This window comes from Dermacentor variabilis, chromosome 6 (assembly GCF_050947875.1).
Source record: "Dermacentor variabilis isolate Ectoservices chromosome 6, ASM5094787v1, whole genome shotgun sequence".
Classification (NCBI taxonomy): Eukaryota; Metazoa; Arthropoda; class Arachnida; order Ixodida; family Ixodidae; genus Dermacentor; species Dermacentor variabilis.
This window is the reverse complement of record NC_134573.1, coordinates 141,724,081-141,741,999: the sequence shown is the minus strand read 5'-3', so window position 1 is coordinate 141,741,999 and position 17,919 is coordinate 141,724,081. Positions and strand designations below refer to the sequence as shown.

The following is a 17,919-nucleotide window of genomic DNA, read 5'->3' as shown; positions in this document are numbered from 1 at the left end:
AAGGTACATGCAAAGGCCACGACACCCGCGCCATCTGCCAATGGTGCGCGCTCCCTTCTGTATCGTTCCAATCTATATACGTGAACGCAGTTTGCACTTGCTTTGCTTTACGAGACTGCGAACACTTCAAGCTCGACGCGGTTCGACATTGTCGTGCGCGTCCTGCCAACACGTCGCTTTCTGTTGTCTTTGCCAAGCGGGCACACGTCAGGTTTTTTGACAAGCGAGGCGACTGGCGTGCAAAAAGCACTTGCGAACTGAAAGCTCAGCGCGGCGTCGCCGTTGGTAGCGACGCATTAAATGTAGGTTGACAGACGGCGTTAAAAGTCGAATTGATGAGGCAGGCGTTAGGTTTCTCTTCGAACAAGCGGCCTGGAGCACGACCAAGGTCCAGTGACCCAGATAACAAAATTAAAGCGACAATAGATAAGGTTTCGGGATTGTCAGGGGCGGACATACAACAAGTAGCATTGTGATTCATTCTGGTCTGCATTCATACAACTGTCTTTCCGCTGCTGCCTGCCTTATTTTCTCCGACGTCGCCAGAACGGGGCGCACAGTCGGTGCAAAATGTTTAAGGGCGATGGGGATCGGAGAAGACGTTCGGTTTTCGACCACTTCGCTCGCACAGGCTGGAAATTCCAATGCCAGGCTGCGGAAATATTTCGCAATTATTCTCGGGTTTCGTTATGCGTAAATGTTTGACGCCGACTGTATACGCACTGTGCACGACTCGCGAGGTTGTTTAATATTGCTTCCGACACGCTATCATCGAGTGTGTGCCCCTCTATATTGTCTACGAATTCTTCGCATTCTCTTACTCGCAGTGGCAAGTTACACTTAATGTTTGTGCTCCGATTCGCGAACCCAACTTGTACGAAGCCAATCGCGTGCCATATGAGCCTCCGAGACCTGCGCGCTCACGCAAAATATTGTTTGCGATGTCGTTTGCCGTTATTCTGGGCGAAAACCACCGTTTACACATACAAAACATGAAAATCCGCCTTTCGGCAAACGTTACCGCGGTTACAACGTAAGAGAACGTGGAGCTGTATCTAAATCCATGCAGCCGCTCGCCTCTTCCCAGCAACCAGATTGAATCCTAAGATACAGCTCGCTACAGACTCGGAATACAAATCTGAGTTGTGATAACTTCCTCAGGGGGCCCTGCATGCCACTTTAACGTGAAAGAAGCACGCTGCGAGAACAGGGGCGAAAACCACCGTTTACACATACAATGTGCCCCTCGGTAAACGTTACCGCTGTTACAACGTAAGAGAACGTGAAACTGCATATAAATTCACGCAGCCGCTCGCCTCTTCACAACTAGAGGGAATCCTATAATAAACAGCTCGCTAGAGGCTCGGAATACAAATCTGAGTTGCGATAACTTCCTCAGGGCCACTTTTAACGCGAAGGAAGCACGTTGAAAGAACAGAACTCGGCCGCGTTCGTGTAAACATGGCGCGGAAAGCGCGCGGCACGAGCCTGAAACGAGGTTTCTGGACTGCCGCGCGCAGCGGCGCGTCTTCATCAAACGAGGGAGATAAGCCGGGATGTACAACCAGCCCGTCTATACCAACCAACCGCACGACGTTGGAAAAGCAAGTGGTGCGGAACGCGCGTGGCGGTCTGTGGAAGCGCCCCAAAGGCACGCGACCCGATCGATCGCGAAGTCTTGCGAACCACTTCTCTCAGAACCGTGTATATGTAACACCCAACCTTCAAACTAAGTCGGGCAACCAACAGATCCCCCCCCCCCCCTCTCTCTCTCTCTGCTAGCTATCTGGAACCCTTCAAAGCAGGACCTCATAGGGGACCCTCGGGAACCTGCAGTGTAGTAAAGCAAACCGGCTTCGAAGCTTCATCCCCGTCTTGATTCTTTTCCTAGTGAAGATGTGAGGTGTATCCACCGATTCGACCCGCCGGCTATGTGGAACGAAAAAAAAAAAAGGAAGTTACTGTACATCAAGCGCGGCACTTTGGCTTACTTTGGCTTCACGCTCAAAAATTACTGCGTCTGTTCGAGAGAAACGAGTTTAAAACATAATTAAAAGTAATACGAAAATTAAAAAAAAGAAACACGCAGTTCATTCATTGCCTTTATTATTTCTTAAACTTTATTTTAACGCTACGTTTTCGTCTTCCCCAAGAAGAGGACGAGCGCCGGCGTTTTAATAAATGCCCATTAGCGTGCCTGGGGCTGCTATATACTCCTATATATATATACAACCACGAAGAGCTTCTATGCTCCAGCAGCAGAGAGCCATAATTTAAACGGGGCGCTGCTGCGTCCGAGCAAAGCAGCGCGCACTCTGTAAAAAAAAAAAAAAAAAAAAAAAAAAAAGTGGAACGACGCAAACTCCTCCTCGCCGTTCGCCGGCCTCTCGCAGTAAATCGTTCGTTTGTTCGCGGACCTATTCGTTTATTACTTTTATCGGGCGGGGGTCAGGCGGGGACACAAGACATCTTCGGCGTGCGATCGACGCCGGCAAGTCGAGAACGCGTAGTCTTCTAATACGCTCGCGGGACAGGTCGTCCGGGACGCCTGCCGCACAGATTGCTTATCGCCGTGAACTCGATCGGGAAAGAGCCAGACTCGCACATAACACGGTCGACCCTCGCCGCTGCTCGTACGCGCCGGGAAAGCAATTTCGCCGGGGTAGCGCAGGCCACCCAGGAACCCCCGAAGACGCGACCCAGATTTCTCCGTTTAGTTCTCTATTCGTCGTTATATTCCTCGAAGCATAGACGAGCCTATAACCGAGGCCGTACGTGCCGGGTTTGAAAGGACCGTCGTCTCCCGTCAATCCATCCATCAAACCTGCGTCGTCGATGGCCATAGCGTGACTCGGCACAATTATCGGCTCTACATGTAGCCAATGATTCGAGAAGGCTTTTTTGACGTGTACGGCTCCTAAAGGTATACGTATGTATCTCCCGCTTTGGCAGCAGCATATGATTAGGCATACGCTATGCCAGTGGCCACGGAGATTTCAAGATGGTCGAACGTATACAGATAGATAGCACTTAAACAGACGCTGATCCGATCAGTTGTCACGCTATCCAACGCCTGTTCCGCCTAACCTATAGTGCGCGGTCTTCGACCACGAAAAAGCAGGGCCTGCTGTGTACTCCCTTACAAAAATTTTTATAGAAGGTCTATAGACTGTCTATAAAATTTTTTTGTAAGGGCTGTGCTCCCAGCTATCCTGCAGGTCGGCTACGGGAATGTGGCCATGCACGCATGCACTGGCTGGCCGAGACTGTCGACATTGCCGGATTAATTTCGGCCACTTCAGGGGTTTTTAAACCTGAACTCGCAGCATGCAATGTACTACATGAACAATTTTTTTTTCGTTCCGCTGCCATATACGCCAAATCTTAGCGCCCGAAAAAAATCGAACAGGTTCAAAACAGCGGACGATAGTATACAGGGCTGATATACGGCAACGCAGAAGGTGTAAAACTAGATTTGGTCAGCCTAATCTGGGGCTGAATTCACAAATATTCTTTTCTTTTTTTTCGTAAGTGCTGTTTTGCGATTGGCCGGTCGCCTCCTCTAGCAATACGTCTATAGAATCAGGACTGGCTGGCACTATAGCTCTTACGAACAATCGTAAGAGCGCTACGTGAATACGGTGCCTGCTTCCGTGACTATAGTGTGCATGGCTGAAGCATGGACAAGATTACGCGAAAAGACACGACGGGGAAGACAGATTGAGGTTCCAAGTAAACAGTCTTTAACCACCGGTTCGTATGTTTTCTTTTTTCGTTAGGTTCATAACACGTTTACAGAGCCAGCACCTTACACATATTAATAATTCGAAACGGAAAGGCACCTCCTCTCCCGTCACAAGATCTAACAAAGAGTAAGGGGACGGGGAGGGGGGGGGGGGTAAGCGAAATATGATATCGGCGCTCAATTACAATTATTAACTCATTTGTTACGCCAATCGGGACAGGCCACTTTCGCGTGCCGTAGTTTTCGAACCATTACAAACGGATTAACGATCTCAGTCAACACTCTCGCCCAAACCTCTCTCTCTCCCCCTATTCTTCTACCCTGGCCACCATCACTAAAATAACCACAAGAACAGAAGCAGCTGACGGGACTTCCTTTTTATTTTTATTTTTTTTGCCTTCGATGAAATGGGCCCTAGCGCGTTTGCGCCTCCTGGTGTGAGAACGTGGCGGAAATTAAAGCCACTCGATCAAGCGAAAGCTCGTTTCACTGCCACCTCTAATTTCGGCGCCTGGCCCCCTACCCTCCACCCCTTTTCTTATATACAACCGCCAAACGAACGCGCAAGCGAAAGCAAAAAAAAAAAAAAAAATGGGAGGGGGGAGGGAAAGAAAAAAAATCTATCGGCATTCGATCCGCCTCTCTGCGGGTTCACTGATCATCGGCGCCTCGATGCGATGTGGAGAAGCCTCACCGGCCGCCGACGCCGGCCTCCGTGGGGGGTCCAGTTATCGCGATGACGTTTGGCAGAGCTAAGGAACGTATACGGGATGACGTCTCCTAGTGGTCTCGCCCGCGCGGAACCGTAGCCCTGCGGGCATATACGCTGCATAGTTGAAAAAAAAAAAAAAACAGACGTGCAACGCCATGCGGCGGTCGGTGACTCCTGACTCCATGAACTGATTAATAACCACTCTTGCATCCTATATCAGGACGTGTGAGAAAACAACAGCGACAACGATGACCCCGGTGACAATAGCAACAATAAAAAGGCACGTCAAAAAATTCACAATCAATCAATCAATCAATCAATCAATCAATCAATCAATCAATCAATCAATCAATCAATCAATCAATCGTGCAAGCACAATAGATACCAAGCATTTAAATAGCTATCCAAGCACGGTTTAGATGACAGTTCACCGCTTATGTAGCTTCTTACATAATTCTTGTTTCGGTCAATAGACGCTTCAAAAGAAAAATTACAATAATTTGGCTTTTTCGAGCGCCACACTATGCGGTACGCACTATATAGCGCAACGAGCAATAGCACTTTTACGTTCACAAACATTCCATTAAAATCTGCATTTGCATCCGCATTTATACAGCTCACTCGTCACACTTCAGTTTCATCTATCCGCGTTACCTCCCATTTCTTCAACTCTCTCTCTCTCTCTCTCTCTCTCTCTCTATATATATATATATATATATATATATATATATATATATATATATATATATATATATATATATATATATATATATGTCACTCTCTCGGATCGTCTTCTCAAACGCTTACATGGTGAAATTTTCCCAATCGCCTCCCCTCGCCATGATCTTCTCTTTTTTTTTTTTTCTTATCTGTGATACATCGGTCGAGCCCCTGAGGCAATTAATCATTCTTTGTGCTTCCGCGACCTTCTGTTCTCTCAGTGCCTCATATCAGACTTCGCATCAGATAATTTTCGCAGCGCAGGCTTCACTTGAAGCCTTTATAACTAAGCGAAAAAAATGTAATGATATCTAAGGGGCACGGGAAGGGCGGCCTAAGCGAAGCACTTTTAGTACATCCCTTTGACTTGCCTTACTGATAATCCGTTCCGAAATATGACCAGCTTACAGCGCCACCACGCATAGGAACGGGTTTTAAGAAAGAGCTGCGCGAACTTTAACCATAGTATGCGCGAGAAGGACACTTCAATCCACGAATGGCCCGTCTAGACGAATTTACCGCCAACAGCTTAAACAGAACACTGGACGACCGGCTGTATAAGTCAAATATAATTAGTGTTCTCGCAGGGGGCCGTACTCAGTGAAGACGCGAACTCTGAGTACATACAGACTGTGGAGGCACGTATTCATGCGGAAGATGCGGAAGCACTTCTTCGCATGTCGTTCCCTCGACTTAACCCTTCCAATCTTTCAGATGGCGTAGACGCCCGCCATTTTCGGCATGCCAGTCCGCGTCCACCAAGGTCGCATTAGGGAGCCTTTGTGAGCGGTCACACAAAGGAGTCGCGGCGCTTGGGTGCCGCCCGCGAGAGTTCACGAGCACCTGATGGGCCTGTGACGTGGCAGTCAACCGAGTCATTACTGCGAGACTACAAAAGGAAGCCGTGACACAGCAGGTGTGGCTGAGAATGACTAGAGAGAGTGAGAGAGAAAAAAGAAATGCCGAGCGTAATGATTAACTATAGAGAGATGTTACCGTGGCATCCTAATCTCGATCATACACTCTTGGTGTTGAGTTGCAGAAGAGATGATACACACAGCGTGCGCGCACATGCGCTACACACACACGCACGAATAGATAGATAGATAGATAGATAGATAGATAGATAGATAGATAGATAGATAGATAGATAGATAGATAGATAGATAGATAGATAGATAGATAGATAGATAGATAGATAGATAGATAGATAGATAAAGAACTGTTGCATGGACACCAAGAAACACAAACACGGATGAGGTCGAACAGCAACGAAATTTCACTTGTTAAAATGGTACAAATAGCTAGCATATGCTATATTTGTGCTAAGGGAAAATACGTGCTAAGGAAAGACACTTCCGAGTGAAGTACTGGCACGTTTTGAGAAATGCGATGCCGGTTCTTTTGTTATGCACTAGTGCCCGGAATACGGCGGTCAGTCCATTAATTGCTAAAGTTACATGTTTGCAGATGCGGTGCGCTATTCCTGCTATGGTAAATGAAGGCGTGATTGGCCGGAACGCATAGAAACAAGAACGACGTAGGAGCTCAGCATCTTAATGACGTGCCGACTGCAAGATCTTGGACAAATATTCATTGCGTTACAGTTAAAAAAGAAAAGAAAAGAAGGTCATCCACGGCTGGGCTAATTAACGCCGCCGTGAGCAACAGCGACACCCCAACCCACCGAAATACACTCTACAGCGAAGACATGTTGATGTCGCATTCGGCGCTAATCGTGCCCGTCGCGCTATCAATCCGCTACAGAAAACCCTCCACGCCATTTGTGCTCTCCTTGCTCCGCGCCACTTCGCGCAACTACCAACATGTCGCTTTCGAACGTGACGCAAGATGGCACGACCCTTGTGCTTCGCTTTGGGTAGAGAAACAGCATCGCAGATAATTTTTTTTCCACCCGCAATTGCGCAAGTTTATTCCCCCACCATGGAAGAGCCGGTCAACACATAACAAAACAACCGAACTAACAAATACACACAAATTTTAATCGCATTTGTATGTCGTCACTTGAACAGCGAAGCGTAAACGCTGTTCTTCGTTTATGAAGGGTCGTTGCTAAAGGTCGTCAAAGTCATTTCATCGCTTTCTTTTTTTTTTTAATCTCGGCTGTCGAAGCTAAGCTGGCCGTCAGAAAACTTGGTGCAGGAAGTCTTCCAGCGTCTCACGTATAGCGCAGGCCACTAGAGGGTCTTTATACAGATGATCATAACTGACAGGTCCACAGGAGCAGCTCGTCATCGCGTTTCTCCATCCCCCCTCCCGGCACAAGGTGGATCTTCCATACCCTCAGTGCGCTTCATTGGCCGCGCGCTCCTTGAGAGTACCGCGCCCACGGACGAACCTGCAGATGTCAGCCTCTCTCTCTCTCTCTCTACCTCACGGAGCTGATCTCGGGGGAAAAAGACTATTAGCCGGGCCACGCGATCAGCATACGTACGCGAGGAAGGCGAGCAGAACTAGAGAGACACGCAGGCACCACACCCGACCAGAAATGCCGTCTGTCTGGTCCAAGTACCTCCGCCCGTGGGCCCTGCGCGCCGCCCCAGCGGCCTTTGGTGTCCCGACCCACGACGACCGAGACGTCGCGTGCTATTCCAGTGCAATCGTCCGGCAACAATACACCGCGCTGAAAGGTTCTGCTGCGCTGCAACGACATCCATGGCGGATGTTTCAAAAGACTTCGCCCGGTCTCTTCCTGGTGCGCATGCGTATACGCGTAAGCTACGCTCGTGTGCGTCTCGCGCTTCGGAGACGGGTCTTATACAGGAGTGAGACCCTCCCGAGAGGGGGGGGGGGGGGGGGACGCGAAGTGATGCCTCGTGGGGGGATAAACGGGCGAGACATTTTCGGCGGCTTTGAAGGGGTGCTCTTTTTTTGTCTGAGCGGATAAAGAAAGAGTGCAGAGGAGGCCACGTAGCTGTTGCCCGTCGGCTGATAGTCATGCCTGGCTTATCCGCCGTCGGGCGACGCTCAGAAAAAAAAAAGGCTCGAGCTGTCGTACTCTATTCGCCAGTTCCGTGCAGCATAGCCGAAGCTACGCTCTCTCCCACCATCCCCGTGAAGTACGTAGCTGTGTCGCGTCAGTCAATCAGAGAAGAGAGCCAGAGCAAGGGTTCATCTACTGTACGCCTGCGGTCATCCTCCGCGCGATGCCGACTTCAAGGAGGGATAAGAGGAGCTTCACGGAGGGATAAGTGGAGCACAATAGGCGAGCCGCCCTGTACCATCCTTACAGAACGCGCAAGCGGCTCTCGTTGCTGATTGCCTGACATAAAAAACCCTGCGTTCACCTCGATGCGCGGAGCTGGTGAGGCGTAGCAAAAGACAAGAGCGGACGAGTTTATAGGTTTAAATACCCGTCTATACGCAATAAACCTTCGGATGATACTAAACGCTCGTGGCGTGTTCTCTACCTACGTCTTCGCCTGAATTCAGCACTAAATGTTCGACACGAATCGATACTAACTGGTACCAGTTTAACCTCCTCAGTAAGTTTACGAGAGCGTATACTTTCTGCATGCAAGAACCCCGGCGAGACTGGTCGGAAGTCACGCGCTGGACAATCGAAATCGCCAAACAGGCGCGACAGGAAAGGCGTTGGCTAGTCGCGAACGTGCGATCTTTGCTAATGGATTTCGGCAACGAAGACGCCTGCACTTGCCGACCTTACCGAGAATTTATACAGGTGTTAGCTTTGATAACGGCCTGGTACGCTATACTGCAGGCGCTGGGTGAAAACTATATGATCCACACAGCAAACACGCAAAACGCACGCACGCCCCACGGACGCGCGCGTGCATGCTAAAGGTATTTGCTTTGCATCCCTATATAGGCATTTCCCGTTTAAACACGGGTTATACGACGCTCCATAGACAGTACTCGACTGAAAGTGTACGGCCGTAAGTCTGCAAGCTGTGAATGATAGACCGTTCACTGAATATATAGATATATATCCAGCAAGTTGCGGAGACTTACATCACGAAGATGCGGCGGCGCTGTTGTCCCTTTCAGTGAACGCAAAATAAATTTTCGAACCAGCGTATAGATGATCCTGAAGACAAGATTAATGCTCTTAGGCAAGCTGTCAAAAGTTACCCGCGGTCACGACTTCAGTTCAAGGGGCGAGCAGCGAAAGAAGCGGAGTGGCGATGCAATTCCCTCCTTTGGCGTTTTTGCCAGACGGGAAGGCGGCGGTACGGATTAGAGAGAGCGCACCGCGCGTGCACTTGTATACTCCACAGTTGAGATCAGTGCGAAGAAGGTCACGTGTGTAGAGCGTAGCTAGAACAGACGGTAGAACATGTGGTTGACACGTTAGAACACGTAGAACACGTTAACCGAATCGGTTGCCAAAAAAAGGGAAGGGAATTAAACACGCAGTCGAGGGCAGCAGACATAGATAACGCGGTGTGACGAGATCGGGAAATTTGCGGAATCGACTGTCTTAAATTAGTAGTGTAGTAGTAGTAGTAGTAGTAGTAGTAGTAGTAGTAGTAGTAGTAGTGGTGGTGGTGGTGTTAGTAGTACTAGTGGTTGAGGTGGTGACAATGATGATGAGGACGACGACGACAACCGCCACTAGAGGGCTGCAGGCTCGCGAACTCGTCTCCCGATTGGCTCTCGCAGGCTTCAAGGCTACCCCAGTGTTGCACGGTTTTGAGTGAGACCGCGTACGTATATGCGGATCAGCCAGACCGTAGCATGGCGGGGGGGGGGGGGGGGTAAGGGTAGAGGAGGAGGCCGCGCGCATGCGCATCAAGCGCGCTCTGGGCAGCATCGACATCAAGCGTTTTCGCTTAACAGCCGCAGCGACGATTATTAGCCGCGCCGGCAGGCCGCTCCGGCAGCCTGTACGCAACCGGCGCCGAGATGCTAATGAATTCTCGAGGCGTCCCATGCAGCGGCTGGGAGCGTTCGGCGCGAGCCCGCGTTCATAGAATATGCACGCGTTGTCTCCGAGAGAGGCACAGCCCTTTTGTGTGCCCGAGAGACGAGGTGAGTTTGCTGATGCGCGGTCTTTGCTTTGGCACGGTGTTGGCGCGTATGCGCTGCTTCATTAGCGCGTGCTGGGGTATTCGCTTGCACGAGCCGGGCGCGCACGTAATGGTCGGCCGTGGCCTCGCGAAGGCGCGCAGAGCCAGGCGGCGGCTTCGACGGAGCCCGAGAGAGAGAAAAAAAAAGAAATCTCTTCGCGACCCGAACGTCCACAGCGTTTAGTAAACTGATGGCTTCGCGAAGCGCTTAACAATTTTTTGCGGCCCCCTCGCACCGCAAGAGTGAATGTCACGCAAAGCTGCTCCCGAGCGTCGAACCGTGGGATAATGCTGCGTGTTTCTGAGATGGGCGATGTATACGATCAGAATGGTTACCTTTTCTCAAGGGACGTTGCACTGACGTAATATTCATCGTGAACTTCGCCGTTTCCCTCTCTTCTCTTGACGGCTCTCAAAAACACACGCGACGACATAGTCAAACACAGAGAACGCTGCGCTGAACACGCAAGAAAGACGGGTTCAACAATGATTTAGCAAGGTTATGTAACACCGCTGGTGGGATGTTTCAGTTTCATTCTGCCATTTCTGACTACATGCACGCAACTATGACAAACAACAACATCAAGTCGTTGACACGAACCTGAAGCGAGCGAGTCGAATCAAAAGCGTAGCCTACTCAGTCTCAAGCGAAAGACTGCGTCTCGTAACTTCCACTACAGCGCCGCATACTCTTGTCAAATAAGATGTCTAAAACACGGCGTCAAAGACGTCTTTGCCGCTCCCAAATTGCTTCCGGCGCATGCAGTTAGCAAAAGAATGGCCTTCGAGATCTGTTTCTATTGTTTAGAGACAGCCGTCGCTTGGGGGCACGGATTTGGACACCACCTATAATAAAGGCAGGGCGCTAGACAAATGAAGAGAAATAAAGAAACTCTAACACGTACACGAAAACACGGACGCCAGCGCTTCGCTTAAACGCTATACCGTAGCCTTCTTTGCTAGCTTCCCGATCCGAATCCAATTACCATTCTCGTTCGAGACCACACCTTAGCACGAACGGCAGCTGCTCATTACAGCTGCTCACCGCAGAAGCACCTGCCGCAAGAAGAAGAAGTTTATGTAGCCAAGTGACACAGTTCCTGGCACTATGTTCCAGTTTGCATCGTCGTGTGAAGGGGGGCACGGCCATAAATATAGTGCCTGTCATTCCTGTGACTCAAAGCGCGGAACAGTCGTCGAAACAGTGTAACCATAGTAGGGCTGTTAAGAAAGAAAGAAAGAAATGAAAAAGGGCGCACTGTGGAGGGTCAAGTAGGGTGGAGCCGTGTATCACTCTTCTAAAAAAGAAAAAGAAAGTAACAAAGAAAGGCTAATAGCTCATTTCAACCTGGGTGTTCGCTTCATCAACATTCCTAACTCACTCCTGCAATGCAGACCGCGGCAGCACGCGTAAGCGCCGGGCTAGACATGAATGACCTCGCCGCCACGACGCCAATTAATTTTGCGAATAAAACAGGACCGATCCAGAGTATTCACAACCTGCGAGCAAGAGCACGCTGTCCCTCGCAAAAGCAATGTACGCTATTCAATTGCATCTCAACAAAATGTCCATTGAAGGCCACAAGAATATATACTGTCGGGCCCAGCTGGTTCATGATCAACAACATGCGCGCACGACAACTGGGCGAAGACAGCAACACACGCACAGTCAACCGCAAAATTTTACGGAACACGAAATCTGAGAAAAGAAAAACTGAATATCCGCGCAGCCTCACGACGCAGCCCAATATTCGCTTTTACAGCCTCTACCAGTACATGTGACCAATATCGTACTGTTCAGTTTTGCTGACTATACTGTTAAAGGCTGCTCGGAAATTGAACGTTTTCTGGGATCCCGTGGTCCATGAACTTTTGTGGTTGACTGTACGTACAGTGCTTACCAGTGAAGGCAGCAAAACGTGCCAGTAGAAACACAACAGAATTTCTATGCTGACTTACGTAAGAGTTATTTTCCCACCTGCTTCTAACTCCCTTTGATTGCAAGCCCCCTCTTGCAATAAAACCATGCACGATGTTCAATTGAGTTTCAACAGATAGAGGTCAACGGAACGCAGCTGAAGGTCAACACTAACGCGACGCAATTTCCATAACGATTTTGTAAAGGGCCCGCGGATGCCCCGCGGCCGGAAGTGTCTCGGCGTGCAACGAGCGAGTGACCACGGAGCGTCGTGAAAGACATGCGCGCATGCGCACATACTCACGTCGCCTGCTGCATGCGCACTGTGGTAGTCGTCTTCCGGCCGTACAATTCCCGGTACTGCTTGTACTGGTCGCCGTACACCCAGCACACTTTCCACCACTGGCGACACACCAGAACCTTGCTGGCCGGGACAGTACCGGCGATTGTCGTCTGCCGACCCATGACCGTCGTCGACATGGCGTCTCTCGGTCGGCGCGTCGCACGCGGCCTTGTCGAAACAACCGCAGATCAGCGCGCTGAACTCGAAGAAACGTAACACGCGCACACAAGATGATAACAATTATACCTGGACGGTCAGAAAGGAGAAGACGGTGTCAGAACAGAGAAGTATACACTGTTTTCAGAGGACGAAGTAGTAATCCTTCTCCGGGAGGTGAAGTTCGTGTGACGCGAACGAAGAGCAATCGGCAGCAGTGGTCACGGTGCACGGCTCGGCGGGAGAACGCAAAACACGGGTCTTGCCGATCATCGCCGAGCAAACAGCAATTGATGCGAGAAAAAAGAATTAAAAATAAAGGCAACAAAGGGGGAGACGGAGAAAGCAACAGTGCTGTCACGATGAAACTCCGAAGCGGTAACACGTGAACTGCACACACGATGCCGGGCGCGGTAATCCGATACGACCGAACAAACACTCCGAAACAGCTGATGCGGCAGTCGATACACCGAGACGGCACGCCTCAACCTGGGCTGCTTCGCTTTCCTCCGGGGTTCCCCACTCTTCGTTCGTTCTCTCTCTCTCGTAAATCAAGGGACGTGAAAGGCGCGTCGTTGTCGCTGTCCCACGTCCAACGTCGCCGTCGTCGCCTTGTTCGAAGCAGCCTGGCCCTTTGACATCCCGACTGAGTTGTCCGAAAGACGCCGCGACAAAGACACCGGCCACATGCCGCCGCCACCGACTCTCGACGACTTCGTCGTCGTCTCGAAGCGGGAGACACGCGAACGCGCACTTGACGCGGCGAGTCGCGCCGCGAGCACTCAGATCCCCGGGCGGCCAAGCGCGCGCGCACGCAAGTAGCCGCGACGGCACAATGGTCGAGGCGCTCCCTCTCCCACGCTCACGCATACACGCACACACAGCGCAGAAGCCAAGCGCTACGACCGCCGCCGCCGGCTCGGCCGGCCGAAGTCGTCGAGGGACCGGAGGAGATTGCCTCCGAAAGCCGCCGGCAGCACCGCCGCCAAAGCCAAGCTCGAACGCGAGGCAAAGGAAAGGCAGGCGGGCGGGCCGGGCAGGGCGAGGCGGCGGCGGTGGGGGGGAAAACGGGAGGAGGGCAGCCTTCTAATTACAGGGGCCACTTGTTCGCCCCAGCCGAGCCAGAGCCGCCGTAGGAAACCTGCTCGCACCGGCGGCGGCGGCAGCAGCCGTGCAAGCAGCGTGCGGCACACCTGTCAAACGCGCGAGCGCCGGCGGAGGCGCGGCGGTGGCAGAGGCGAGAGAGAGGGGAAACAAGCCCCGAAGGGGGGGAGGGGAAGGAAGGGAGAGACAACCAAAGTCATCGAGAAAGAGAGAACGCACGTTCTCTTCCCCGCCCCTTCTGAGACTGCTGCTGCTGCCTGCTGACGCCGACCAGGCCGACACGGCGTTCGTCGTCCTTCACGAGGGCCCCCCGCTCTATCCCTCCCCCGGATGATGGACTTCCATTATTACACGACGCCGAAGCGGGCGCGGGGGCTACTCGCGAAAAAGCGCGCGCGAGCCCGCACCCCGCATCACATCGCCGCCGCGCGACCACTGCATGCTTCCTCTCCATCGGCGAATTGGGACCTTCGCGAAGAACAAGGAGGCACGCTGACAGTACACGGAGAGGGACCGGCAGAGCACGCGTGGATCGAAGTGTGTACGGCGGCTGTCTGTCTGCGAAGATCCCATCTTCACTGCGGTTCACGATCAGTGAGGAAAGAACTCCGAGGGAACGAGATTGTCTCTCCACCCTTTGCCCATTCGCGGCGTCGATGGAAGCGATGACACGGCCCCTGGGCGTGATGGGATGAACGATAAATCAGGCTCATCTTCTTTCTTTTCCGTGAGGCGTGGACACGTCGCTTCCTGGAAGTGTACCGTTCGTCCGTGCCTCCGTGCCTCCGTCAGTTTTTCTTGTTTTTTTTTTTCTGGCGCCACAACAGCCGCTAAAGGGAAACGTGCGCGTCCTGCCGACCTGCCAAGAGAACACGTGCGGGCCCCGAAATTGATGGGCAGCTGAGAATAAGCCCAGCCAAGTATATTACAGTGCCAAAGGACGGTTCGATTAATTTCACCGCCGGTCAGTCATCAAGCACCCTTGTAACGTTAATCAAGATGCCACAATGTTATAGTCATCCTAATCGTCTTCGGAAAGCGTCGCCTATGAACTCGCTCGAACCACAGCGAACACAAACTTATTCCTGCGTACAGTGTGTCCGTAAAGCCATGGTGCACTTTTGACCGGTCACGGGAAATGAACGAAACCAGGTGGAAGTGTGAAATATTCACCAAATAAAAGGGAAACTCTCCAAGTTAGTCTTGCTTATGTGTAATTGTCGAGCTCACGCAAGCACAGATTTTTTTTTTTTTTTTTTAGGGCTCCTTAGGTAGCTCTCAGACTCGACACTTAGCGATAGCCTATACCACAATGGCCTTTGCCAAACAAACTCTCGGCATATCCTTCAACTGCTTATCCCACCGATTAATGTTATTCCTATATTCGGGGTCGCTTCGTTGTACACGCGACGATATTCACGTGGCACATTGGTCACGGATTCGGATCTAGCGAGTCACAGAACACACTGAACTTTCCTTTGTGTAACATCTCGACTGCATGGCGTGGACGTGGGCTGATGCGCAGCTGCGCTGTTTGTGGTGCTGCGTCATCACCTGTCTCTGCACATCCTTGCAGATCATACTATCCGGAAACTTGGAGAGTTTTCCTTTTATTTGGTGAAGATTTCACGTTTCTATCTTGTCCTGTTGATTTCCTGTGGCCGGTGCATGACTTTACGGACACACTGTATTTGCGGCATCGGCGAGCGTCTGCCTCTATAAGCAATAACCACTCTGTTCATTGAACGCTGTCGAAATCCGCGTCATGGCGCTTGATTTAGAAACAGTGCACAGCACATTTCGTCCGGGATATTATACAATGCGACCGTCCCGCAGGGCTGAAAGATGGAAGCACTGACAGCGCACAGCAAACACGCGGTAAATACGTTCCATGTGCGATTGCCACAAAATCCTTGGACCGGCATGGTTTCAGCCGAAGTCAGCCGAAGTGGCTTCAACGAGCTCTGCCTTGTTTTGTTTACAGAAACTGAGACACCTTGGCCCAGTAATGTTGATCGATGTCCTGTACCTCGCCGAGCATGCGCGGTCAGTTAATTACTAGATCCTCGTTTACTTTCTCCTTCTCGTTCGTATCTGCTTTCTTTCATGTAGTACAGTGTTGCCAACGAGCTGCATAGTCTCGTTAACAAACCCGGTCTTTTCGCCTCCAATGTCTTTCTCTAAGACATCCAAAATTCTAGCTGACCCTTCAACGCCGCTACCGGGCTGCTGTACGTATATAGACCGCCCGACCGGATAGCATCAACAGAAGGTTTGTCCTTTCCATTTTGTAACCTAACAAAGTTACTAGAGGAAACTTTGGCTCTGTGATCTCTCAGCTATCATGGGCAGCACACTGATTTGTCGAATCTCTGGTGCTTGCGGCCTTCAGACGCTCTTGCGGAGTTAACTGATACGCTTTATCGGCCTTTCGTTAGTTTAATTTCAAAGCAGTCGTTCTTTTTTTTTTTTTCTAAGCACATGAAACCAACAATGTTCTGCGCACATGCATAGCTATTGAGAGCTGACGCATCGATAGCGCAATAGTTTGTTGAGTGATATTCATTTCTAAAGTGACAAAGTCATTTCAAGCCACAAGGCCAAAGTATAGGTAATCTATTCACCGTATTCTATTCACCATGCTTGCATCACCCGTAGACCCCTACCGCCAAGCTTATCTCTATAGTAACGTCTGTATATACGAAACGCTGTATATACCAACGTTGTATGTACCCTCACCAGAGCAGGATCGGCCACCCTGGTGCAGGCCACCCTGGTGCAGGCCACCCTTGGCCACAACCTCCTATATGAACACAACAATCAAACCCCGGCCCTCAGTCCCCAGCAGCTGCGAAGCAACTGGCCACGACGGCGTCAGACTTGCGACGCAGCAGAGGGTGCTAAGAATCCCTGGTTCTGCACAGGCCGCCACAGGCCGCCATTGGAATCTGAACCTGGCAACGTTTAACGCTAGAACGTTATCTAGTGAGGCGAGTCTAGCAGTGCTATTGGAGGAATTAGAGGGCAGTAAATGGGATATAATAGGGCTCAGTGAAGTTAGGAGGACGAAAGAAGCACATCATCATCATCATCATCATCATCATCATCATCATCAGCATATACAGTGCTGAAAAGCAGGCACGTCCTGTGCTACCGGGGCTTAGCGGAGAGACGAGATCTATGAGTCGGATTCCTGATTAATAAGGATATAGCTGGTAACATACAGGAATTTTATAGCATTAACGAGAGGGTGGCAGGTCTTGTTGTGAAACTTAATAACAGGTACGAATTGAAGGTCGTACAGGTCTACGCCGCTACATCCAGTCATGATGACCAGGAAGTCGAAAGCTTCTATGAAGATCTAGAATCGGCGATGGGTAAAGTCAAAAGAAAGTACACTATACTGATGGGCAACTTCAATGCCAGGGTAGGCAAGAAGCAGGCTGGAGACAAGTCAGTGGGGGAATATGGCATAGGCCCAAGGAATAGCAGAGGATTACTAGTAGAGTTTGCAGAAAAGAATAATATGCGGATAATGAATACCTTCTTCCGCAAGCGGGATAGCCGAAAGTGGACGTGGAGGAGCCCGAATGGCGAGACTAGAAATGAAATAGACTTTATACTCTGCGCTAACCCTGGCGTCATACAAGATGTGGACGTGCTCGGCAAGGTGCGCTGCAGTGACCATAGGATGGTAAGAAATCGAATTAGCCTAGGCTTGAGGAGGGAACGGAGGAAACTAGTACATAAGAAGCCGATCAATGAGTTAGCGGTAAAAGGGAAAATAGAGGAATTCCGGATCAAGCTACAGAACAGGTATTCGGCTTTAACTCAGGAAGAGGACCTTAGTGTTGAAGCAATGAACGGCAATCTTATGGGCATCATTAAGGAGCGTACAATAGAAGTCGGTGGTAACTCCGTTAGACAGGATACCAGTAAGCTATCGCAGGAGACGAAAGATCTGATCAACAAACGCCAATGTATGAAAGCCTCTAACCCTACAGCTAGAATAGAACTGGCAGAACTTTCGAAGTTAATCAACAAGCGTTAGACAGCTGACATAAGGAAGTATAATATGGATGGAATTGAACATGCTCTCAGGAACGGAGGAAGCCTAAAAGCAGTGAAGAAGAAACTAGGGATAGGCAAGAATCAGATGTATGCGTTAAG

At 50.5% G+C, this 17,919-nt stretch overlaps 1 protein-coding gene across 2 annotated transcripts in view; it reads right to left on the bottom strand.

Annotated features, from left to right (window-relative positions):
• Nucleotides 1-17,919, bottom strand: part of LOC142585354 (uncharacterized) — a 373,752-nt gene that overhangs the window by 63,077 nt on the left and 292,756 nt on the right. Inside the window, exon 1 of one of the 2 annotated variants that reach the window (XM_075696064.1) lies at nucleotides 12,451-13,822. The exons of the other annotated variant lie outside the window; for it this stretch is intronic. Within the exon in view, the coding sequence (XP_075552179.1) occupies nucleotides 12,451-12,626 (176 nt within the window). The 5' untranslated portion in view covers nucleotides 12,627-13,822. Of the gene's footprint in view, nucleotides 1-12,450; nucleotides 13,823-17,919 lie in introns of those variants that run through there. 2 annotated transcript variants of the gene reach the window in all.